The sequence below is a fragment of the Notolabrus celidotus genome, chromosome 11 (genome assembly GCF_009762535.1).
Source record: "Notolabrus celidotus isolate fNotCel1 chromosome 11, fNotCel1.pri, whole genome shotgun sequence".
In the NCBI taxonomy this organism is placed as follows: Eukaryota; Metazoa; Chordata; class Actinopteri; order Labriformes; family Labridae; genus Notolabrus; species Notolabrus celidotus.
The window spans coordinates 20668936-20695890 of NC_048282.1; the positions used below are offsets into that span (position 1 = coordinate 20668936).

The window sequence follows — 26955 nt, forward strand, 5'->3', positions numbered from 1 at the left end:
GAAAAGGCAAGACAGGAAAATAAAGATGCATAAACAAATGAGGGAGAAAAATGTCAAGAGAGAGAGAGTGTTGTGACACTGGAGCCTGGAGGCCCTGCTGAATGCAGGGTGTGGCTGATTTCTAGCAGGGTGAGGGGTATCATAGCTGCATGGTTCACTCTATTTCACTTTTTCTCTCTGACAAGTAGCAGAGATGAATTCCTGGTTGCAACAGACCATCAAAGATCTATTCTTGCAAGTCTAGGATTTTCATCTGACTAATGGTCCTTTGAACGTTTGACTTGAAAAGAATGCGCGATATGTCCGATATAAGCCCTCAAAAGATGTTTCCTGTAGTGGATGAGAAGCTGATCCTCCCTCCACAGTCCTCCTCTACATGAGGATGATGGTATTTGACTTCATGCATGGCTATCTGCAAAACCATCTTCTATTGTCTTAAAATGTCAACACAATAGTAATTCTCAGTAAAAAGGCCAGGCCTTCCAGTGTAGAAAGATAAAATGTTTGTGTTGCATGTTTCTAAAATGGTTGGTGAGCTATTCCACTTATTTTACCTCGCCCATCATGAAGGATGTTTGGAGTTGGAGCTCATGCTAAGCAATCCCAATTGAAAGGGCAACCATTGGCTATTGTCTGAAGCCGTCAAGATGGTATACACTCTAATTCTCCATTCTCCAGTTTTCTGTTTCCCTGTGCTCGTCATTTTTCTACCATCTGACTGATCTCTATGACCAGATTTTGCTTTCCAAAAAGAGCCGGTTTACTGTACTCTGTTATATTAGACCCAAGATCTGAGTTTTGCTGTCTTTTTCTTCATACTGTGCTCAGCGTCTTCAATCTCACAAGTTTCTGACATTGATCCAGTGCCATCTAACAGGCAAGACTTTATGAAGCACTTTGCAGCATTTAGGGCAATTATTTAAACTCCATTGCTCCTCACAGACACTCTAGTAAAAGATGCAATTTGGACTGCAAACAGAAACTAATGGTTCTGATAGTGTGAACCTTGCCAATAAAATGAAAAAAGAGATTACATGCATGGCAGAGGCATATTGCACCCAAACTCCATATCCAAGGGTATCTGTGCCAGGCTAGCAATGAATGAGGTGCTGGAGTCTGACCTCACCATAAGATGATGTCAAACCTCAAGTGAAAAGAAGCTGAATCATCCCAGAGTGAAAGTGTATTTCCACAGACTTGCGCAATAGAGACAAAAGTGGAAGAAATGTAGGCTGGAAAAACAGAATGAATAACAGTGGCTAGGTGAAATTTACGAGCAGCTGTGCTATTTTTTTTTTCCTTCACGCAGCACATGGAAAGGGTAGGCACTAGGACCTGCAGTGAGCCACACAGGGAGGGAGAGAGGGAGGGAGGGAGGGAGGGAGGGAGCAGCTCTGGGACTCCTCTACTAAACTTTTGGAACAATCCATTTCCCAAAGAGTGTGGGAGGGAGACAGACAGAAGTGGATGGCCCGAGACCTGGATTCACAGCTTTAAAAGCAGGAGCGGGATTTTTGGAGTTTGGGATAATTCTGCCCTTGGTCTGAAGAGAGAGTGAGGTGGAATATAACAAGATTTAATTTTGGAAGTTGTCACTTAGTGGGAAGAGAAGAAGAGCATTAACAGGGCGAGGGTGAGTACTACATTGTTCTTTTAAAACTCTGATTTAACCCTGTGTAAATATTTAAGGTGTGTATCGCACAGAAAAATCAAGAAACAGGCTCTCTCAGAAGATTCACACCAAAAGTTTCTTCATACCTGTCATTAAGTGAAAGTGGAGTATCTGAATTGAGGAGTCTGTCAGAGTTCTGAATTTTCTCCCTGCAACAAACTAGCACTCACAAAAGATATTTGAAAGGTTCAGTTGAGTGATGAATGTAAAGTTTGGTCTTTACAAGTTTTCCTTCAGTTACAGTGGTTTTCAGGTGTAAATGGATGGAGAGAGAGAGAATAAAGGAAGGAAAGAAAAAGGGGGACTATAGGTGAGGTTAACAAAAAAGGGGTTCTCTAAACTTCAATGTGAACCAGCTCACTGTTCAAAGATCTCCTGGGACATCAAGTTACCTTCTTTTTCTCCCTCTCTCTCTCTCTCTCCTTCCTATCTGTCTCTCTTCCTCTCTCCCCCTCTTTTTCTATCTGTCTTTCTCTGTGCTCATGTTACACAACCCCTTAAAGGACCTGTAGATGGTGATGATCTCCAATGTCCAACATGAAGTTTGCTGTTGACCTTATCCTTGTCTATGTCTGGGTGGGTTTGCAGCTGATCAATATTATAAACTTTAAAATGTATATTTGGATGTAATTATGAGTGTGTGTATGCAACATGTGTTGCATACACACACTCATGCCTGCCACTCCTACCAGGGAATTCCTTTCGAGGCTTTGACAGGAGAGGAATGTCACCACGTACCAACATTTACACACACAAACAAACATCACACTTAGAAGGCCTTAACCGAGGCCCCAAGTTGCTCAGCTAACTTTGACCTCTATTTATGTTAAAATACACCTACACACACACACACACACACACACACACACACACACACACACACACACACACACACGTGAACATAGTCTCTTTCTGCAGCGTTGTGCATGTACATCTGTGTTAGATAAGAACACGTATTGAAACTTTCAGCGTAGGTCGGCGAGTAAAGCTCTCTCAGGAGAAATGTGCTACGCTCTGTACAAAACTAGATTGTCCAAATTGTTTACGAGCTTCACTTTTTCTGCCAGCATGTGCCGTAGGGGAGCCGAGTGTGTTTTCATCACCTCTCTGTTGGTCCACAGAGGAAGTGGGAAGAGAAAGCTACAGCAGCCTGGCTGTATATCTTACATGACATCTCAACAGATACTGCACCCGGTCCATTTGATAAACACAGAGCAAATCCTCCTAAAGAAGTCAATATGCAAATGTTTCAGAGACCTTCTACTGTACAGTATATACCAGATTTGTAAATGTGCTGTCCTTTGTCACAGGACAGCACCCACTTGCTTTATGCATATATCTGAGCATTAAGCTCAAAATATGCTTCTGGCCAAAGAAAAAAAGATCATTGTCGCCTTTTGGTTCCAGGAAGCTGGTATGGTGCTGTACCGACAACAAGGCTATGAGAAGTAGACAACTTTAGCTGAAAAACTTAAACACAATGATGTCAACTATAAGTATTGCGCAAATCATCTGCAGAATAGAAAATAAGTAAACTTGACAGCTTTAATTTCTCTAGGTCAAGATTATAACCCACGCAGAGCAAGTCGATTGCTGTAATATCACTGCTAACACTCAACCAAGCACCAAGCACCTGTCCTTTGGCTTGGCTTTTAGCCTGTCCGCTTGCCATGTTGTTTGGCTCTCTTTTTGGCTAAAGTACACAGAAAAAAACATTTTAAATCAGTTTTACCAGTATTAATAAGAGTTTGGTTTTGAGCTTCAAATGGAAAACGGTTGTTATATATTCCTCAAACTCAAAGGCTGACCATACTTAAGGGCTAAAAAAAGCTTATGGCCTCATGAACTGGTGTGTATATACGTATGTGTATGGAGGGCAGATGGACAGTGCTGTTTTCCCCCCACAGACAAAGATGTCTGTGATTATTCATGACCCTCTCAGGTTTCCCTTTGAAGCTGAATTACAGCTTTCCCCAATGTTAGCACCTGTGTGTGCATGAATGTATGTATGTGTACGGCGTGTATGTGTGTGAGTGAAAGAGAGAAAGACAGGAGGAGAGAGTAACAGAAAAAGAGGAAAGGAGGTAAAAATAAAATTTCAGTAGGTATAATTTGGTAAATATGTTAAGCAAGCTCAACTGTAAGGGGAAAAGCATTATCTTAACTATGAGGTTTAGTAGATAACCATGTCTTCAAGTTTGATGAAGCTTCTGAGTGGTATGTAGAGGCAGGCCAGCGAAAGAGTACATTTACAAGAAATATATCTAGCTCATCTACATTATCATGTTCATCAATGCTTCATGCCTGTCAGCTGTGAGCAGCTGATAGTGTTCTTGTGCATTTTGCCCAAATTCTTCAAGTTCATGACATTCATTTAGGCATTTTATTTACATGTTAAGATTGCACTGAAGCTGTAATTGTGTGTATTCAAAAATGTTTCTGTTATGCAATTGCAAACATACAATAAAAAGTTTTCTTGTATGTTAAAAAAAATGCACAGTAGTTACTCTTTTGCTATTGTTTTCTCTGTTTCTTTGTAGACTTGACATTGTGCTAACTTTTAAGCAGGCATGCATGTCCTGTAATCTTTTCAACTTAAATTATGTCAGAGTGAGCATCCAGTCTTAAAAAAGGATGTAAAAGTTTGAGCTGTCTAGACTGCAGTGTTGTAACACCTGTGCAACACACCTGGGCTGATAGTTTAATTATGTTGTTTTAACCTTAGGGCCTGAAACTGACCACACCAACTCCTTGACAACAAATTAAAAAGACATCATCGTAAAACAGTTTGTCCTTGACTTCTACATAAAATGTTTCACAAATATTACTAAATTCAAGCCATCGTGCACTGTACAGATCTTAAACCAAGCAGCAACCTCAAGAGTGAAAAAACAAAGCCAATATGATAGTGGAAAAAAAGTGCAGTTCCTCAAGTGTCTTTTGGAGGTTGGCTGCAAAAGCCAAGGAATCTCAACTTGGTCACAAGTTAAAATGGACATTTTGACATCATAATTAATAAGGTTCAAAAAAGGGACTTTGGTCTCAAGCTCATTTATTTATTCTTTCACTGTTCTGTATGAGGGATGAACTTCTTTATAAACACATCTGTTAAGATAATGTAAGGCTAAGGGTGGTATAAAGGACATGTCTGTGTTCATGGACATATGGGCACGTTGTTGTACCTGTTTGCCAGGAGGCTAAAAGCTTGTCTTGACTCCACCTCTTTGCCAGTTTCTAGATTGATTGAAAGTTAAGGCTGATTTATACTTCTGCGTCGAATCGACGGCGTAGCCTACGCCGGAGGTCCACGTAACTCCCATACCTAAACAGAGGCCTGTGCATGTAGCTGGCATGCACATCCTCCAAAATGGAACTACACGTCGAATCAACACGGACCGCAAGCCCTGTGATTTGTCCCCTCAGCTCCTATTTACAGTACTTCCGGCTCATCGGCCGCACATCAGCCGTATATTTCATCTCCTCCTCTCTATTCTTTATGTAATCATGTCTGCATGATAAACAGCAACATGTACCAGCTCTAGATTAATATAACACGCTCTGAATCGCTGTGGAAAAGTCAACAGAGATCATAGCGGGCCGGAAGCAGGCGACCGGCCTATCAAAGAAGACCACATTGCCCTCAAGCGTTTTGTCGGAGAATTGCTGCGCGTCACGGACACATCGACGCAGAAGTATGTGGTGCTCTTGTCCACGTCAGCCCCTGCTACGTAGGGGAGACGCAGAAGTATAAATCTGCCTTTAGGTGTCCATGTTTTATACAGTGTATGACATAAACACAATCATTTTGTATATGAAGCAATATTACATACATTATTATTTTCATGTTGGAGACAAGGACTTGCAACTTTAAGATTGTAAACTACTAATAAAAAGATGTGGATATGAAGATGATCTTTTTCCACTTTTTTAAACCTACCTTTTAAACTCAGATTGCTCCATTATATTAGGATTAATCTTAACAAAGCAAAGTCCCATTCCTTGTGACTCAATGTCCATGTAAAATGTTCTTTATGATCCCTGAATTACGATGAAACCACTGCATGGATTATCTGTTGGAAATTTGCAACTGTGAGTAACTGTATGTCTACTTCCTGCAAGCAGTAAAAGTGTCAAGGTCCAATGCACACCCAGTAGTTGCAACTCCAACAAGGACTTAAAGTCATGTACAAGTCAACTATTAGAAGATTTCACATCCTTCTTCTCTACTTTCAATAACATTGATCTGAATGTAAGCATTAAAAAGAAAGCTGACCTTTTTTTTCAAAATGTTCAAAAATAAAAGCACATAATTTAGCTACAGCTCAATTCAAAATAACTTCCAGACATAACACACATCACAAAAAAAAACTACCAAATGAACAGAACCTGATCCCTTTCAGTCTATTTGGTGTGAATAAGCTGTTTAAGATTTCAGAACAATGATTTCCTGTCCAAGATAATTAATGGGTGAAAAAGTAAGCCCAGAACCTGCTTTCAATGTCTTCTAGCTCTCTAGAGCAGCAGTCTGGTACAGGTCAGAGCACAGAATGGGGCAGGAACATCTGGTGTAAAGTGAACCAGCTTAAGTGTTCAGTCGGGAGGTAAGAGGTCAGAGTTTTGGCCTGAGGTGACGTCTGTGTTTAAGAAGGAAAACTGGAGGTCAGCGCAGGTCAGGATCTTGAAACGTGTGACACAGGGAGGAGAGGAGAATATGGAAACTCAACATCACCATGCAAGTTTCTTTCTGCAGTAATCTTTGTTGACATTTCTTTTACAAACAACATCTCACAATGTTTAGGAGAAATGTATTCAATAGAAATCAAGTTAACTTTGTTTGACAGTTGAAACTTTCTTGATCTCAACAGAATTGTTGTCAGACTTTGGCGGGACTGTTTTATCCAGCACCTTTTTTCCCCATATGGACCTGGTTTTAGACCTTCTGCACGGCACTGAATCAAGAATAATACACTCCTGTGTTTGGACTTTTCTATACATTGAAAAGTAAATCCAGCTCTGTCAATGCAAGTTGGCTTTTGTGTTTGACTGTTGGAGATCTGATTTCGACAGGTGCTTCATCAAAAGGTGTAGTGTTTGCCTGTGTCTGCTTGTTTCTGTTTCTATGTCTGTGCACGAGTGTGTGCTCTATATGCTGTAAGAATGACATCTGAATGTGCCGACATGCCTGCTCATTCCACATTAAATGCCTCTTTGACTTTCAGCTATGGTTCCCTCTCATGCATGTGCATGCAGCCCAAACACACAGTAGCTGATAAATCATTGAATTACCTGGGCTTTGCTTACTGCAAGAATAACAGTGTTGTGGTCTTAATCTATTGACAAAGTGCACATCTGATGTTTTGAATTGTTTCACCACAACCCCTTTTTATCTTTCTGTGCGTGTGTGCAATTGGATTAATGCGATGACACCATCTCACTCTCACTTTCCTTTCCCTTTATCCCGATTTGGAGGCTTGTTTTGACATGACACTCTCCCTCGTTGCCATCAACAGAACAAGAAAACTTAATATTTTCAAATTCTCAAAAGCCTTGAAAATATGATCAAAATTTGAATTTAAAAAAAATCAAGAGATCCTCTGACTATGTTTTTAATTGGTTCTTCCAAAGTTATACAAAGTTTCCTCTTTTAAAAAAATTACAGAGGAAAGATGAAGACAGACATGGCCAGCATTGGATGGATGTGGTTTGAACGTGCATATGAGTAATTCGCATGTATGTATATGTGTTTGTGTGTTTGTGTTGGATACTCATCAAACACTCAAACACGCCTTAGCCCCAAGGATACAAGTGAGGCCGCTTATTATGCACTTATTCGGATTATGTGAATAGGGAATGCGCAGTATGCAGGAGGATGAGCCACTGGCTGGTTGTTGAATTTGGTCGCCCACACAATAAGCAGAAATGTATGAATTGTAATTCTTCTTTAACTGCTCTCCACCTCTGCCTTCGAAAAATAGCGCACTCTTTATCTTTCATTACGTTTTGTTTTTAAGGATTGATGGTTTCTCATGAGAACTTTCAATACTTTGGGAGGTAATTTCTCTTTTCTGGATTCTATGTTAAGCCAGGGCATTAAGCTCTTTAGTAAATATTAACTCATCTAAATCCTTGCTGCGGGTCAAATATATATACACACACAAACACAAACATGCAGACGTTCTGGAAAGTAGCCACTCTTATCTCTTTCACCATTGCTCTGCTTACACGCTGTGCATGGCATGCTGCTAATAGACAGAAGATGGGCTGGGAGGTCCCATGCAGACAGGTGGTTGACATCAGCTAGAGGGGTGTGAAGAGAAGAAGGGGAGGGAGATATGGACTAAGGGAGGAGAAAGAGGGAAGCAGGAGAGATGAGACAGAAAGACGTGGAGACCACACAGAACAGAAAAACGGCCAGGTCAAGTCTTTTTGGAGAAGGTAGGCTGCAATCAAATTGTAGCGGGAGTGAAGACAGCATCATATTTTCTGTCTTTGGAGGATTCAGAACAGCTCTGAAGAGGCCTTTCATAACAGTAATGCAGCCTCTTTTGTATGATTCTGCAACTACACTGAGCACTTAAAGTGGAGAGGGCTGTTTGCTCTTTAAACCTTACATCTAAAAATGAGTATTTAAAAGAGCTAAAAAGTACCAAAGATGTGTTTTGTTTGTAATGCTGAATATAATTGTATTGCTATGAACTTAAAGTTTTTGAAAAATTATAGTTTCAATGACAAAAAAAGCATGATGAATTATCAACTAACAGAATTAGTATTCCACATAACTGCAAAATGATGTTTCTATTTGATAGCTGTTTGGGTTACCTGACAGCAGGGGTGATTTATGTAGTTAGGTCTTTGTCAATTTCCTCCAGTATTCTGGAGTAAAGTAATGGGTTCATAGATTATATGTCCCGCATTGGGTGGTTGACCTTCACCCCAAAACAACAAAAGACATTTAAATGACATTTAAAAATGGAATCCATGTCACACAAAAATGAGATGGAAGGCCGAACTCAACAATAGCTCACAGGCAAAGTACTTTACCTGTACTGTACCAGCTTCTATAACACTGTCTACTGCTTAATATGAATGTAGCTTTTAATCATAATATTCCTGGAGAGGCCTTGCCCAGAAATGTTTTACTTACTGGTTGACTGTCATCCCTAGATATCTTCACAGGTGGAGAATATTAATATTAACCATGTCGCACACACTTTTTATAACAGCATTCAAGTGAGAACAATAAACGAACAACCGCGCATGCATATTCTAATGTCTGACACATCATATACCCGATTGGTGTCTATGGGTCCACACCCATGCTTATGGCATCATGAGAGACCGCATCACTAATGGGGCGTCATGGAAATTTTGGGTTTCTGAGTGAGCCAGTCTGTCTCTAAACGCCCACGTGTCGCTGTGTTCCACAGCAAATTTACCTGGGTGACTCATTCACGATCTCCTCTGCTGTTTTGTTTGCTCCAGCATGTAGTCAAAGTGTCACATGCAAATCTATATGCTCAATTTCTGTTGAGGTATACAAGCTGTAAACGTTGTATTCAGAGCACAGATTTCATACTGTCAGATGAGTCAAATCGGGCTTGAATGACTAATTAGTCAGTGATCCTTATCAGTAAATTGGCTGAGGTCTATTTTACCCAATGTCTTTTAGCCAATATAGTTTTACTAGCCCAAGGGTGTTTGTAAGCAAGAATATTAACCTTTTCATTTAACAACTTTGATGCTTCTTGAGGCCTGTAGTCAATTCCCTCACAGCAAATAAGCTGCATGAGCTACACCCTCTAGGTAGTGGGTTTTCTGTCGATTGTCTTGGTCAAGCCATAGGAAAAAAAAACCTTAGCAATGAAACTCTTGTGTATCTCTTTAATCCCAAACTCTAAGGAACTCCCTGTAGCATTCATCCTCCTTCCTTCTTTGTCCTTGAACACTCCTTTGTCTCCATTTCTGCTCCCCAACAACCTCTTCCTTTTTTGCTCTGCTATTTTTCTATGACATAGGCCTTTTTTCTAAATTCCCAAGACATCCCATTGCCCATCTGTATCCCACCCACCATTACTTGCTGCCTCTCCTTGTCCCTTGATGTCTGCTTGTTTCCTCTCCATCCCTCTGTCTACATCTCTCTCCGTGGCCAGACAGGCATTCCGGCCTCTGGTCCTCCTCCTCCTCTCAATGCCCCGCTCTGGGATCATAGATTCTCACAAGCAAGGGGGAGTTATTACCTCGTTCATGCCAAAAGATTAACCACGTGTCATGAGAAGATTGTTGAATGTCAAGGTCATAAAAACTAGGGGTCTGGAAAACATGTTGATCATTGTGTTCATCCTGCCTTCAAGGCCTGGAGGACCGGCCTCCCACATGTGCTGGTCCGGTACAGGGAGAGGTTGGGTTGACTAAGGAGGGACCATGTTGCAGGGAGGAGGAAAAAAAAGGGACAAGAACTTTCAATAACACAGGCATGGGAGTCCGGTTGTGGATTTGCCTCATTGCCAAAATAACCTCATGCCTCAAGTTCTACAGGGATCTTAGACAGCAGCCGGAAGTTCATTATAAGGACATCATACAATATCATGACAATGAAGTTCATTGACCTTAAAAAAGTCGTACAGCAGTTATTTCACCAAAAGTACCAAGTTGATTCGCAGTAATGTCAACTGTCAACAAAATTTGTGAAACAAGGCCGAATATATTCACTCAGCAAAATACTTGAGAGCTATTGCCAATACAGAGTGTTTAAAGAAATATCCATTGTGTCTTTCAGAGTTACCAAGCTTTTAACTTAGCATTGAAGCTAATGTGGTGATGTTCAACACATCAGGAAGTCCAACAGCAGTAAATACTTCATCAAACAGAATGGACCTCACATTACCTTGTTTTGAGATGTGCACATTTAGTCAACTAGATGATTTAATGTCAGTTAGTTGGAACCAGAATTATCAGTTGGTGAAAATAATTACCAAATTACCTTTTCTATCTATCTATCTATCTATCTATATCTATCTATCTATCTATCTATCTATCTATCTATCTATCTATCTATCTATCTATCTATCTATCTATCTATCTATCTATCTATCTATCTATCTATCTATATATCTATCTATCTATCTATCTATATATCTATCTATCTATCTATCTATATATATATCTATATATATATATATCTATATTCTTGTTGAAATTCTTGTACTGTACACCTTCTTGTTTGCTGCTGTAACTCCATGAATTTCCCCGTTGTGAGATGAATAAGGAGTATCTTATCTTATCTTATCTTATCTTATCTTATCTTACAGCCACCCACCACTGGCCAGGATTACAACCCTAGTCAATGGCTACAGCCACTATACTCCACTCCTCAGATGTGAATAAGCACAGATGACAGATTGCATCTCATATTGTCTCATATTGGCTTTATTTTGGACCAGAATATTGGGGTAAAGTTGAATGTAAGCTGTGTCTTGTTGAACTGGCATAGTTTAACTCAACTTTGAATGTTTTCCAAGGTTATCTTACCTAGGATTAGTTGGTCAGACAGAATTTATATTTCTGTTTAAATAACTGATACATTTTTCACTTCAGAGCATCCCTATTTTTCTTTAGTGTCAATGCAGCTTTGGTTTATTAAAGAGTCTTTGTTTGTAAGATGCTAAATACAAATGATCCGAAGCCAGTTCCATTTGATAAATAAACGAGCTCTTTCATGTTGACATTGTGCCTTTAAACAAATACTTCCAACTGTCTTCAAAAGTCAATGTCATAGCAAACACAACATTAGGAAAATGTATGCTAGCTCTTGTCAAGGTCTTCCAGGGGCTCTACTGCACATGCATATTAATCCATATGAATGCCTGTCTGATGCTCTGTGCTTTTGCTGACAGTCCTTTTTCTAAAATTCAGACATGGACAATAACTTGAACTTTGTAATGCAATGGCCAATGTTGTGTGTGAACATGCTGAAATGAACGCATTCACTGAAGGGGAAATGTATTTTGGCTAACAGTGGCTCAATATGCATCTCATGAACAAGAACGTGAGCGTAGTTTACTCTGGAGACCATGAATGACTGTTCACATTCTGGTTGGATCAGTGAGGTACCAAGAGTTGCCAAGAGTTACCAAGCACTATGTTTTAAATCAGCCAAAGTTGGATTCATGGCATAGAGCAGGCATGGTTTTTGTTGCTGTCACTTCAGGTGTAGTTATGATGAAGCCAGGACTTGGTAACATTTTAAGAGGTTTTAGAACAAATCAGGACAGATTTCAATGTGCTTGAAATTTGTAAGGCTTTAAAGAGGTCTCTTTTTAGGAATGGAGAATAATTCATTTTTTTGTGTTTGCTCAGTGTTCCTTTACCCTTAGTTTTGTTATTTTAGGTGAAACTATCTGACCCCTATTATTTTTCTGCAGCAGGAATTCCGTCTGGATATGGGCGTTAAGGTCTGAAAGTTTAGCAAAATATACATCCTACAGGTTATAGTTCTTTCCTGGTATATGATGTCTCTAAATTGTCATGCTGCTGATGTTTTTCCTAAATGTTTAATTGGGATTTTCTTGGCTTTTAAACTTAAGATCTGTCTATGACTCTCTGGTATAATACAGTAATTCATTTAGTTTAGGAAATGTCTAAAGGTCTAAAGATTGAAGCATAAGAGGCTCTACTTAACAAAAATGAAGGTGCAGCTAAAGAAAAAAGGGAACGTGAACATGTCTATTTTTTGGACTGTGAACTATGAACATAAACTAGTTCATTTTTGTCTGTGTGGCCTCTCGTACACCTTTGTCAAGGTAATCACTTCAGCAATCCCTCTCTAAATCAACCACTGGCCATCTATCGAGGTAGGCCCACTCCTCTATCCTGCCATAAAGGACAGTCAATAGGGAGACAGACTGCCACGACGTCCACATGTTTAAGAACATCAAGAAACCTTTGTGTTGCTTAACATGGTTTAACTTTCACAACCTCTTTTCTTCTTCTATGGAAAAAAGCAGAAACCATACTGTAAGATTAAAAGTACATGATAGTCTGTCTTGTACAAAGCCCTGCTTTGCTCTTCTTTACTGGTCTCCTCAACATAACTGCTGTTGAATTTCTTTTAAATAAAAATGTTTTTTTGACTCATTTCAATCTTCGCTTTATGACGAATCTTTGTCCTGCTTACTGTTGGACAATGTGGGCTGAAAACAGATATAATTATATTCTTTGGGCCAGAGAGACACTGTCAGCGCCAAACTTGAGGCCTTGGGTTCCTGGAAATGTGTTCTGTTATCTCGAATGGGAATGTGTGACTTGTTAATGTCAGTCTTTTTGAGGTTTTTGTACATGAAAGAGAAAGGATTATGCTAATGGATTACACTTACTACCTGGTATGCGGGATTAAAATGAACTAGTAGGTATTCACATTTTGTTCAGTTGCACTGACACATATTCCTCTCTTGATTCAACCTGCAAACATCTTTTCTTGTAGAAGTCAAAGTGGAGCCACATGCAGACACGAGTCAAACTATTTTAATTATCCCAGTTTCAAGAGAAATTCCTTCCACTATGAGTGAACTAGTGAAATCCTATTGTCTGTGGTTTGGGCATTTCATGACAGAAATCCCAATCCAGCTTCTGAAGCAGTAGACATTTATCTTTATCCCACATAGCAAAATAATAAACAAAAAAAAACACAGACTGGCTTGGAGATGGCCCAGTTGGAAAAGAGACAACAGGATTAGCTCCCCAGAGAGTTGGTTTATGGACATAATCAGAAAATGATTGTGTATTTTTCATTCAACACAGGGAAATGATAAAGATCCACAAGAGCAGCTGTCTGCACCTGCACACATTTGCTTGTACAGTGTTGAAATCTTGTATTGCTGTCAGTTACAAAAATGACCATGTATCCAGGAAGTCACAGCTGTCTTCGAACCATGAGACAAAAGACACATGTAAGGTCACAGTCTAGGTGCAGAGAGGGAGAAGATGAATCAATGAAGATCAGACTGACTAATGAAAAGAAGGATAGAAGCAGAACAAGTCACAAACCTAAGTAAGGTCTGATCCTTTTTAGTACTCATACCTTTGCTCCCTGCTTCCTTGATATTCTCTAGATACCCTGAACTGAGTGAAAAGCTTTTATTTGACCCCTGCTGAACAGGAACTGCAGTGGAAAACGTTGGTTTTATATCATACATTCAAGCTGCCTTGGACTAAGGATTTTTCCAGGTCGACAAATGGTCATTATTTAAACTAATAGTCAACTTCTCTGACCAGTCATTGCACAAATATATTCAATGATCTAAACGTGTTTTGGAAGCATCAGAGGGACGACTCAGACAGTGATACTAGAGATAGATATAACAAATGCACAGATAATAGACAAGCAGCAGCTTCTGAAAGAGGCTTTAGGCAATATTTCCAGAAACTATACAAATGAAAACTCTGTCAATCAAGACTTTTATTTTATCAGCCAACACTAGGCTGGAGGGGGGCGCAACATTGTAGTATACTACAGCTTAAAGGCGCCAAACATGTCTATTATTTCTTGATGTCTGTGCTCTCACTTCTTGGCACCATGCTCTTTAGTGGTTTTACTAGTGGTGAATATATTCAGAGGCCTTACTGGCACGATGTTACTGAGCTAGAAAACTGCTCACTGGACGACTGAGGGTTTTGCAATTATCAGCCAACTATTAAACAAAGAGGTCAGTCTTATGAGGGCTTTTTGTTTTTACAGAAATAAAAAAAAAAGTAAAACGCTGTAAATAAAGTTAGCTATACATTGTACATGCCAGATTTATTTTTATTGCTGCACCCCATGAACCCATCAAGCTTAATACAAGCTAATGTGGTCTCTCTTCATATTGTAGCTGTTGGTCAGGTCAAGCTATTTTGTACTCTGCATGTCCTTTTGTTCTGCACCTCTTGCATCATTTGTCATTGCCTTGAGGAGTCAAGTGCTTTCACAGGTTGCTTGTGTCTGTCAGTTTGACACTGCCTGTCTCGGTCTTCCTGTGGCTGAAGCTGCACAGTCTACTTTTTGAAGTATCCCTGATGTACAACAGGTGCCTTTATTCCCCCAGCACGTCTTTAAACGTGAGTGGGAGGGGAGAGGACAGGGAAGAAGCTGCTCTCTCTCATCTCCTCTGATGTGCAGTTTCAGATCTGCAAGAACATTGTGGCTTGAGAAAAAAAAAGCCCTGAAAAGATCCACTTATTAACTTATTTTTATGCTTAACTACAGAAGTATCTGTCATTTTTCATTAATAAATGTTTTCAACTGATTTTCTAGCTTACAAAAATTCTTGTATTCTAAACTGTTTACTTTATAAAGTGACTTTTTCTGGCTGTCTGAGCGTCCATCCAGTATAGTCCATATACAATACTTTTAAAGTGTTTCCAAGTTTAGCCAGATCCCTGACAGCCTCTCAAGAATGTATGTAGAGTGCAGCTTCATTGGGCTTTTAGCAGTTACTGCATGACATCATTTTGCGTGACAAAAACTTGATTCATGACTTGATTCATGGCAGACTCTTGGCTGCTGTATCCTACTGACAAGGCGGCTTGTCTCAGCTGTGACGAGCAGATTGTCTTCCTGTAGATGACATGCTTTGATTAGGATCGAACAAAGCAGTATGGAGGCATGTAATTGTGACTATAGCTCTGCAGGGTAAAAGGCATTTGATGCATGTTTGCACGATTCTGCAGAGACTTATCCTAACTGAAGATTTTCATTTCAGTTTATCAAGCATTGACAGGCATTACGTGCCATTTATGTAGAAATATGTAACAGCTAAATTATTTCACTATTTGGGTGCATGTAAAAGTGAAAAGCAAGCAAGTTGACCTGGCAGTCCTCTCTCCTGGTAATTATTTCCAGCAGATGACAGCAAGAGGAACTGCACTACACTGACATGATGAGAGACACAGAAAAACTGTTTACCTTCCTGTTTTTCCCCGCATCACCCTCTCCCCATCTCTTTTCTCTCCATCTGTGCAAGCTGTCTGTCTCTCTCCCTCTCACCCGCTCATAATGTCATGCAGCTGTCATCACTGCAAGAAAGAGGTGTGTGTCTGTTGGAGAGAACTGTTGACATGCCACCCCTGCATGTCTTTAACAAGAACTGGTATCTAATGACTAATGTCTCGCACAGATAGGAAGAAGCCCCTCACTGAATGTAAACTAACCTTGGACTGATGGCAGGACATGCTCTCCTAAATGGCACACGTTTTTGCCCCACCTGCCTTGTCACCATTGTATCACACTGCACTGGAACCAATTGTAGAAATTTGGAGGAAGAAGTTTGTATGTACTAAAATCAGATCAAATGAGCATATTGTATGCTAGCAGGCTAAATGAGAATGTGTTACAAGCTAATACTTCCAGTAAATGAGTTACTGTTGCTCCGCTGCCTTGGGCTAAACAATTAGTCTCCGTCTGAAGTGTTTAACTCTCATGCTTCCTAATGATTAGTTTCCAAGGTCGCAGCCTTAGCAGCTGCTTGACTTATGTCTTCTTTCCACATCCTTTCATCATCTTTGGCAATCCAGTTCGACCAGGTAGTGCCATGTGGCACTGTGTGCACTTGGGCCAACTGAAAGCAATGGATGACACAACAAAAATAGTACTGATTTACAGTTTGGCAGAATCTGCCTTTTGTAAGAGGGAACCTCCTCAAAGCATCCACATGAGGCTAATTTACAAAGTATGTTGCAACAAACATCCTCCTTAGTGCAAAATGTACAAAGCATGAATCATAAAGGCATATCAAATAGCTGCATTGTTTATTCCAGTGTGTATTAATACAGTATGTTGAGTGTCTGCAAATTTGAACCATACTGTAGCTGTCATTTCTCTGGTGTTTGCTGTAACTGTTTTGGAATACCTTTGTCATTATTTGGCTGGCACATGTGTGCAGAACTTGCTCTTGAATTCTTAAGGGCATCTCCCATGTGTGTTTGTGTACTTTGATTTTATTGCCTGGATACTGAAGAGGAAAGGCGCTCACTGTCTTGTGCACTTAAAAGCACAAGAAGCCTCCAACAGCACTTTGAGAGTTCCTGCTTTATCAGTATCATGTGGATCTCAACTGTTGTTGTAGGATGTATGTAGCATGTAAATCCATTGACTTACACATCTTTTGCTATGGGCCAGGTCAGCTACCCCCAAATGTGGCTAAAATATTTAGAGCTTTCCAGTGAAACAAGAACACAATTTTCTGAAGCAGTGCACAAGTTTGTATCAACATTACTATAAAACAAAAACGGCATTGGGAGAGCATCCAGAGTCTATTCACTGAGTAACAGGAAAACCCCAGCAGTAGCATCTCGCAAGCTCCAGGGCCGTGCATGTGGATGCATATGTGAGGGGGTTGGCAGTATCCCCAGACAGATTCTGATCCAGGGTTGAAGTAATCCGGTAAATCAGAGGTACTCTGTAAACTGCCCTGACCTCTGTGCTCTAGCGCGGCAATGTTTACGCTGGCTCCTCTGGCATTAAACACAAGCCACATATTTTTAACATTAGGATCCTCCCTGCTCACCCTGGGCCATGTAAATAGTCCTCTGCCCGTCAGCCGGGATCAATCAACCCTGCTGCCTGTTTGGACCAGCTCCATGTGTGAGTGATATCAGTGTTGGGTCAGTTTCTCAGAAGTCTCAAACAAAAGTCCATCAATAAGAATACTTGGTTGTTTTACAGATATAATACCAAACTGATCCTAAGGCAGTTGATGAATAATGCATTATTTTATTCAAGTAAAAAGACCAACGGGACAATTTTAAAGTACTTTATTATGTCTTAAAGTCCTGCATTTCAAGATTTTACCAAAGTAAAACTGCATTAGATTTATTTGTATAAAATTCTTATTCTGTTGAGCAGACACTTTTGTAGATTTTTCCATGGAAAAACTGAAAAAGCAAACCTTAAGTTGTGGCCTCTAGCACCAACTTCTTTAGGTCTTTCTTTTAGGTCATTATTCAACTGCAAATCATCACATTTTAAAGCCAAGGCCTGTCTGAGAAATCCAATGAGGTTAATGTAGGTTTACAAGTTCCAGAGGTAGTCAAAATGAAGAATAAAATAGCAGGAAATAGAAGTTATCATTTCACTTTTTCTTTTTTGTACTAAAAACAGCTCTAGTACTCATGTTGTGCTCCATAGTTGCCCTGGAGACAAACAAATACTTAAAACATGCCCCCTCCCTAAACAAATAAAAAGAAAACTTCTCAAGCATAATTCTTGTTCTTCTTGTGGGAACAGAGTCAGTCTGATTTTGCTATTTCTCAGCTGCTTGACGTTGTCTTTCAAATATAGTATAAATAGGCATGCAGACAACACTGACCTCTTCTGGTCATTATGTGCCACATAGAGAGGATTTGAAGGGAGTCATTTATCTCAAAGACCTATGTTCCACAAAAGACTAACTAAAACTTGTTTTATTTTTGGAGACGTAGCAACTTCTAATATTTTAAATGTAAAGCTAAACATTTCCAACTCTAATAAACATTTTTCAAGTCAACAAAGCTGGATTCCACAGAACACTGCGGATAAATCTAAAATACTGACAAGCCAGTTTCCAGTCAACCTCAGTAACCTTTTGAGTGTTTGTGTTGGAGGGGGTGTGGGTTATATGCATCCAGGCATTCATAAAAACACCCTCACATGCATTCTTTCATGAGCATGTGTGACTGATGGAGACTCCTTCTGCTTTTGGAAAAAAAATGTTTTTGCACATTAGTGGTTACACATCCCATATTGATAATTGCATGTTGAAGTGTCTTGGTTCAATATGTCACATCTAATGAGGTGTGAAATGCCAAACATTCCAACGTATGGCAAGTCTTAGCTGTAAGAGTCAAACACGGTGAGTGTGTGTATGTTCTTGGTAGGAGATAAGCTCAGATAATGGTAAATTGTGTATGCATGGGAGAGTGAAGGTGGTCTGAGGGGAGAAATACGGGTTTTGCAGTTCTCCAAAACTCTCTGTCTGAAATTATTTAACTTCATTCTTGACATATTATTTTTACTTCTTGCATCATTTTATATTTGTTGAAACTGGACAGGACGCAAGCCAGAGGGGAAATCCTGATAAGTCTGAGGTGTTCTTGAGCATGGAAAATTTGTTCTATTTGTTGTATGTTTACTTATTGAGAAACTGGGGTACAACCATTTCTCAACTGAGATTATGCTGATAATGTTGAAATGTCAGCTGTTTTTCTTTTGGATTTTATTTTTATTTTTTGTGAGATGAGGTGTGTTTTTGAAGCCTAAGTAATCCTTTGCATTCATGTTATATTAAATGCATAGTGGTAGTTTGAGTATTGCACTTAAATTGAAGTTCAGTCTTCAATTAAGAATGCAGACATTACTTTAAATTTAAAGTATTCCTTATCTAAAACATTAAACATCACAACTGGGTGAATTTGTATATCTAAGTTAAGTACTTTGCCTGTATGTGTGTTACAGAGCTGTGGTTCAGGGGGTCCAGATGGCAGGCATGAGGGGCCCGGCCTGCACTGGAGTCTGGCTCTAGAGTCCACAGGGGCTCCAACTTCAACTGGACACATTCCACAGGTACACATGATCACTCTGCACCGCTACACTTAAAGCGAGACACATCCGAGTTCAAGGACCAAAGATGGTTCTGCGATATTGGAAAAGGAAAAAACATGCTTAAAATGTGCAGTGAGTAGAAATTAGTGACATTTAGCAGAACAGACTTGGTGGAAATGTAATACAATATTCTTAAGTATGTTTAAATTAGCCACCTGAATACAAAAATAATTTGGGTTTTGTTATCTTACAACTACATAGGAGGATGGTAAGAACTTAACAAATCATACTTATGCATCACTGGAGCTTCTGACTAAACAGTAAGCAGGGCAACATCACATACAAGCATTACCCCCAACAACACATCAGCAATGCTTCACCAAGAAACAGCCAACAAACATTGGAGCCTCAGCAAACAAGTAGGCCTTACTAATTAGTAAGTAGACAACTTATTGGCAAGTCGTCTCAGCACAGTAAGTAAACAAACTATAGCATTCTGAGACGAACTCTTTTAAATCGCAGGGCGTGAAAAAGCACAAGAAGAACAGCTTAGAAGAACACCTTAGATAATTTAAAGATAAACCCAATTCCGGTTAGTTGTTCACTCATTCCCAAAATGAGTGAGCAACAAAACGTTGAACCTGCCTTATCTATACATCATTTTTTTACTTCATAAACACTATTCAATAGTTTAATCAAAACATCCACAGGCTTTGTGTGACTTTAGCACAGACTGAAGAACGATGAGTCTTTATTTCAGCGCTCAACTCAACTCAACTCAACTCAACTCAACTTTATTTATATAGCACCTTTCATACATAAAAACATGTTAGCCCAAAGTGCTTCACAGAATAACAGAGAGACAGAAAACAACAGCAATGGTAAAATTATAAAAGCCATGATTATAAATAAAATACTTCAAAATAAAAGAAAATCAACACAGTAATAAGTAAATAAAATAAGTAATAGTGGAAAGAAAAGTTAAAAATAAGGTAGTGTTAAAAAGATCAGAATAGATAGATAAATACTTATCTTTTATAAATAAGATAAATAAATGTAAAAACAATGATCAAAATAATAATGATTAAAATAATAATGATTAAAATAATAATAAAAATAAAAAGAATAATGCAGTCCATGGCTAAAAATAAATTACTCCAAATTAAAAGCTAGATCAAAAAGGTAAGTCTTAAGTTTACTTTTAAAAACACCCAGAGAGCTCGCCATTTTGATGTCCAGAGGCAGAGTTCCATAGCTTAGGGGCATAAAAACAGAAGCGCTGTACACCTGCATGAATATAATTGGACATTTCTAATCACATGGCGTAAATAAGCCAATCATTAATGGGGGAAATGCAAAAAATAAAAATGCTCCACGGTTTGTTTAAATGCCAGTTTCAGGTTTTCAGAGTTTCAAGAAATGCACACAAATTGCTTATTGTTTGAGTAAGAGTCAAAGTTGAACAGCTAATCTTTTATTTCAACTTTGAAAGATTTGTATTCTTTGAGCAAATCTTTTAAAGTGCATTATTTATTTTTACTCTGTCAGAAGTTAAAAAAATGTCTAACCTGTACATCATCTGATTTACATGCATGATATTATCTAAATTGTGTTTTCCTTGTATTTTCCTTGATCCCTTTGGGCTCAGGACGTGTGCCCATGAGGTCGTCACCGCTGGTCCTGCTCCTCCTGATCGGCGTCCAGGCTGTACTGAACATGTCAGGTGGATTGGCCTGGAGCGCCGGGGCAGCCAACCACAGAGTAGGACAGCAGACGGCAGCCAATCACAGAGCAGGACAGCAGCAAACAGCAGCAGGGGACCACATTACTGTACACCATACTTCACAGGAGCATCGCAGGACCAGCCACCACAGGACCAAGAGGCTCCATCGGGCAGCTTCACACACCCAAGATAGGAGTCCTGTTGTTGGGCATTCTACATCAGATTCCTCACCTGACCCCTCCATCCCAGTGGTGGACCCCAAGCTCTTCTCCAAAAGGCGTTACCGCTCCTCGCCTCGAGTTGTCTTCAGCGAGGAGACTCCATCTCATGACGCACTGGAGGGTGAGGGATATGACATTGAAGGGGTGAGGGGAGTGAGGGTAAGGCGCAGAGCAGGGTCACACACCATGCACCGAGGAGAGTACTCAGTATGTGACAGCATAAATACCTGGCTCGGCAACCTGACAAAAGCCACGGACATAGGTGGGAACGAGGTGACAGTGCTGCCCAATGTTACAATCAACAATGTGGTGAAGAAACAGTTCTTCTATGAGACCACCTGCCGCTCCCCCACACACAGAGGCTCTGGGACTGCAATTGGAGGGAGGCCAGGGGGACGAGGTGGTAAACAAGGCTCCAAATCAGGCAACTCAGGCTGTCTCGGCATCGACAGCCGCCACTGGAACTCCTACTGCACCAACACACACATATTTGTAAGCGCCCTGACCATCCACAAGGAACTGACAGCCTGGCGTTTCATCCGCATCAATGCTGCCTGTGTGTGTGTTCTCAGCCGGAAGTCTTGGGCAGGACGACTGAGGCACTGACCCTGACCACTGAACTATGAACCCAGCACACACATTTCTACTAAACAGCCACTGCAGCTTTATTGCCAATACTGTAATCCACCTCCCCACCTCCAGACATATCGATACTGACAATAGCAATCCACACACACACACACACACACACACACACACACACACACACACACACACACACACACACACACACACACACACACACACATGTACTTACATACACACCAAAACACACCCGCAAACATACACATACAGTTCCATCAATCCATCACCCTGGTCCCCCTGACCCTACCTCAGTCTGAGAAGTCCTAGTTGTGTTAACTTATGAGGACTGCATGTCATATTTATAGTTTATACAGGCAAATATGAAAATATATACAATATGTGTATATATATAAATGAAATCAAGCTTTAATGTTGTTGTTGTTATTATTGTTGTGTTGTTCATGCTGTTATTTATTAAACACCTCAGTACTTGCCTGTTTTCTTGTGTCCGTTTGAGAAAGCATTGCTGTTCACATTTTAGCTTTAAAGCTGACAATCAAAACATTTTTTATTACATATTTGATTTATTATTACTAAGTCTGTAAACCGTAGGAAATTTGAAATATAAAAGAGCAATCTGATAGTAAAAAAGATACAGAGAACTATTACAATATCCAGTTCCTTCTCCTTTAGCTCATTGTTTTTGTTTCAAAAGCCAGATTATGATGCAAAGTAATTTTGAAAAAGTGAGAATTTTTGTTCAGTTATGAGAAAAAAAAGAGAAGTAAGATTGTTGCTTCTGATACGAAAAAAAAGTTGAAAAAGTGAAATTTTCACTTTAGAAGCAAAAAAAAAAGTGTGAAAAAACAAGAAAATAAATAAATATTCACTTTTGACACAAAAAACACGAAGAAGTAAATATTTTGCTTCTGAAGCGAAACAACATGAAAAAAGTCAAAAATTCACTACTAATGTGAAAAACACGAAAAGAGTGAAAATTTCCCTTGACAAACACAATCACCTGTGATGCAAAAACCTGAAAAAATACAAAATTTCAAGTTTGACACCAAAAACATGAAAAGTCAAAAATTCACTTTTGACAGCTAAACCATGAAAAACATGAAAAAATAATTCCTGATTCAAAAAACAGGGAAAAGTGAAAGTTTCACTACTGACGCAAAAAACATGAAAAATTTAAAATTTCACTTCAAACACATAAAAATGCTGTACTGAAGTGAAAAACGCGAAAAAATTAAACTGTGCTTCTGACGTGAAAAACACACAATAAAGTGGAAATTTGAATTCAAAAACCTTAAACATGAAAAAAATCCAAAATTACTTTCAGAGTTGAAGAACAAGAAAAAAGTGAAAATTTTGCCGTAGAACTGAAAACACATGAAGTGAAAATTTCACCTCAAATGTGAAAAACATGAAAATAACAAAAATGTCACTTCTGACATGAAAAAAGGGAAACATTTCACTTTGACCCCAAAAACAGGAAAAAAGAGAAAAATTCACATCAGACACATAAAACATTTTGACATGAATAACATACAAAACATTTTTTTTTATCTTTTGATACATCAACAAGGAAAAATGAAAATTAATTTATTCCTGATGTGAAACACAAATAACAGTTAGGGATATGTCAAACAAGTAAATCATGAAAAACGTCAAAAATTCACTTCTGGCATGAATAACACACAAAAAAATCACCTGTTATGGGTTAGGATTAGGGTTAGGGATACTGCGAGGGTTAAGCAGTCCCTCCAGGAAGTTGCGATTTCGCGATCGCATCTATCAACGCAAATTCAACAAATCAGCGCGATTTTTTCGCGGCCTTGCAATTTTATACAATCACCGCAACTTTCCCGCAACTTTGACCAATTACCTTAACCTCAGCCCCTGTACGTCATCGGTTTTGTCATCAATTTCACTTCCTAGGAACATAAACGTAAGTCCTCACTTGATCGGCACTTTTCAACAACAAAACACGCACAGAGAACGGGTGAAAAGAGGACAGCAGGCAGGACAAGTGACCATGATATTTATAGATTGAGGGGCTCGGTGTTAGCTTGGTCACCTACCTGCAGCAGGTGTGCTTTATGAACCAGCTCTCCTCACCTCCATGCATCTGTCTCATCTTCATTGATGATTTTTACCCCCGGTGTGCGTTAGTGACAGAGACACACCCGGGGGACGTCTGTTTACTGTTTGAGGTTTGACACTTGTTGCCGCTCTCACCGTAAAAAGCTCCGCGTCTACAGCTTGATTTAATCCGGTGTGGTGATACATCAGACACCTTTAGTAAGTTTTGATCAACTCCAAGTCATCAAAGATGCAGATTCACTTCAGAGTGCGTGAACTGCCTGTCAAGTGCCTCTGTCACTGCGAGGTACATTCAGGGACCGTCGTAAATGTGCAATACAGACCTTTCATGGCATTTTTCTGTGAATCAAGAGAATCAAAATACAGTCAGTGGCCACATCAAGAATGTTTTCTAAAAACATCTGTAATTTAGCGTATTTACTTGCCCCTGAGATGTTATTGGGGGGAAAAAAGCAAAAATTAAAAGTTGCAACTTTCACAGCAATTTTTTCAAAAAGCTGTCGCAAATTCAGGCTATTTGGGCCACAACAATCACAAAAAAATCCCGCGAAATCCTGGAGGGACTGGTTAAGGTTATGATTAAGGTTAGGGTTAAGACTAGGGTTATGATTAGGGTTAGGATTAGGATTAGGGCGATCATTAGGGTTAGGGTTAATGTTAAGGTTAGGATTAGGGCTAGGGTTAGGGTCGGGGTTAGGGTTATGATTACGGTAAGGGTTATCATTAGGGTTAGGGTTAGGGTTAGGAAAGGTTAGGGTTAGGAAAGGTTAGGGTTATGATTATGGTTAGGGTTATGATTAGGGCTAGGGTTAGGGGTTAGGGTTAGCGGTTAGGGTTAATGTTAGGGTGTAGGTTAGAGTTAAGGGTTAGGGTTATGATTGCGGTTAGCGTTATAATTAGGTTGGGGTTAGGGTTATGATTACGGTTAGCGTTATGATTAGGTTGGGGTTAGGGTCAGGGTTAGGGTTTAGGGTTAGGGTTTGCGTTAGGGGTTAAGGGTTATGGTTAGGGTTATGATTAGGATTGGGATTAGGGTTGGGGGTTAGGGTTAGGATTAGGGTTAGGGTTAGGGTTGGGGTTAGGGTTATGATTAGGGTTAGGGTTAGGGTGTATGGTTTGGGTTGGGGTTAGGGGTTTAGGGTTAGGGTTGGGGGTTAGGGTTAGGGTTAAGGTTAGGGTTAGTGTTAGGGTTGGAGTTAGGGTTACAATTAGTGTTAGGGTTAGCGTTGGGGTAAGGGTTGGGGTTAGGGCTATTATTAGGCTTAGAGTTATGATTAGGGTTAGGGGTTAGGGGTTTGGGTTGGTGGTTAGGGTTAGGGTTAGGATTAGGGTTCGGGTTAGGGTTAGAGTTAGGGTTAGGGTTATGATTAGGGTTATGATTAGGGTCAGAGTTAGGGTTAGGGTTTAGGGTTAGGATTTGGGTTAGGGGTTAAGGGTTATGGTTAGGGTTATGATTAGGTTTGGGGTTAGGGTTAGGGCTATGATTAGGCTTAGGGTTATGATTAGGGTTAGGGGTTAGGGTTTGGGTTGGGGTTAGGGTTTGGGTTGGGGTTAGGGGTTTGGGTTGGGGTTAGGGGTTAGTGTTATGATAAATTTCAGGGTCAGGGTTAGGATTAGGGTTAGGGTTAGGGTTGGGGTTAGGGTTATGATTAGGGTTAGGGTTGGGGGTTAGGGTTGGGGTAAGGGTTATGATTAGGGTTAAGGTTAGGGATATGATAAGGGTAAGGGTTCGGGGTTAGTGTTAGGGTTTGGGTTAGGGGTTACGGTTAGGGTTAAGGTAAGGGTTATGGTTAGGGTTAGGGATAAAGGTTTAGGTTTACGGTTAGTGTTGGGGTTAGGGTTGGGGTTGGGGCTATGATTAGGCTTAGAGTTATGATAAGCGTTAGGGGTTAGGGTTAGGGTTGGGGTTAGGGTTATTATTAGGGTTAGGGTTAGGGATTAGTTTTAGGGCTGGGTTCAGGATTGGGGTTAGGGTTAGCGTTGGGGTAAGTGTTATGATTAGAGGTAGGGTTAGGGTTATGATTAGGGTTAGGGTTAGGGTCAGGGATATGATAAGGGTAAGGGTTCGGGGTTAGTGTTAGGTTTGGGATTAGGGGTTACGGTTAGGGTTATGGTATGGGTTAGGGTTAGGGTTGGGGTTGGGGTTAAGGTTATTATTAGGGTTAGGGTTAGGGTTGGGATTAGGGTTATGATTATGGTTAGGGTTATGATTAGGGTTAGGGGTTAGGGTTAGAGTTAGCGTTGGGGTTAGGGTTGGGGTTAGGGTTGGGGTTAGGGTTAGGGTTAGAGTTATGATTAGGGTTAGGGGTTAGGGTTAGAGTTATGATTAGGGTTAGGGTTAGGGGTTAGGGTTAGGGTTGGGGTTAGGGTTATGAATACGGTTAGGGTTATGATTAGGGTTAGGGTTAGGGTTAAGATTATCTTTGCAAAGTATGTTGCAGTTCCAAAGATGAGCAACTTCCTGCAGCTCCCTCTTGAAAAAATAAGCAACTATTAACATTTAGTCCTCAAACATCGTTCCAAATATCACATGCTTATATGTTCCTTGAAAGAGTTGATACCTCAGTCACTATTTCTCTCCATGATGACTGTGAAGGGATTCTAATAAATTCTAATTAGTGATGGAGGACAACATGAACTCATTTGTGCTAAGTGCATTCAAAAGCTCAGCTGAAGCATATGAGGGAGGTTTAACATAATAAAATATAATATAATATAAATATATTCCTTTTTGCCACAGCATTTCTTAATTTTCTTGCTAAGTAGCTGAGCAAGAAAATGCTGTCAGTGAAAACATGAGGAGCCTCACTTTTACTATAGGCCTACTCAATAGGCCTATAGTAAAATACGCCTCGATTTAGCTTGCTCTGACTGCTGAAGCCTCATTTCAGCTTCAAATTAATTTTGGAGTACATTTTACAACGATGGTGGATTGTGTTCTTATTAAAAAAATTACGGACGTGACAGATTTGCACGGGATTAAGATCAAAGACGACCTCCGCATGTATTACAAATTACTAGAGATCCCCAGGTAATACTAGTCCCATGCGAATAGGGCTTAGCCTACTGTTAAATGTTGTCACTAGATGGCACC

General features: G+C 39.9%; 1 protein-coding gene across 2 annotated transcripts; it reads left to right on the top strand.

Annotated features, from left to right (window-relative positions):
* The first annotated feature begins 1428 nt into the window (after positions 1 to 1428).
* Positions 1429 to 22244, top strand: ngfa (nerve growth factor a (beta polypeptide)). Of its 2 annotated transcripts, none has more exons than XM_034695028.1 (3): positions 1429 to 1633; positions 19137 to 19244; positions 20872 to 22244. In XM_034695028.1, exon 3 carries the CDS (start codon positions 20883 to 20885, stop codon positions 21771 to 21773), a length of 891 nt encoding a protein of 296 aa, XP_034550919.1. In that variant the 5' UTR covers positions 1429 to 1633; positions 19137 to 19244; positions 20872 to 20882; the 3' UTR covers positions 21774 to 22244. The 2 variants fall into 2 exon arrangements, with proteins under 2 accessions (XP_034550919.1, XP_034550920.1); XM_034695029.1 differs by having other exon boundaries at positions 1449 to 1633; positions 20866 to 22244.
* Positions 22245 to 26955: the final 4711 nt, after the last annotated feature.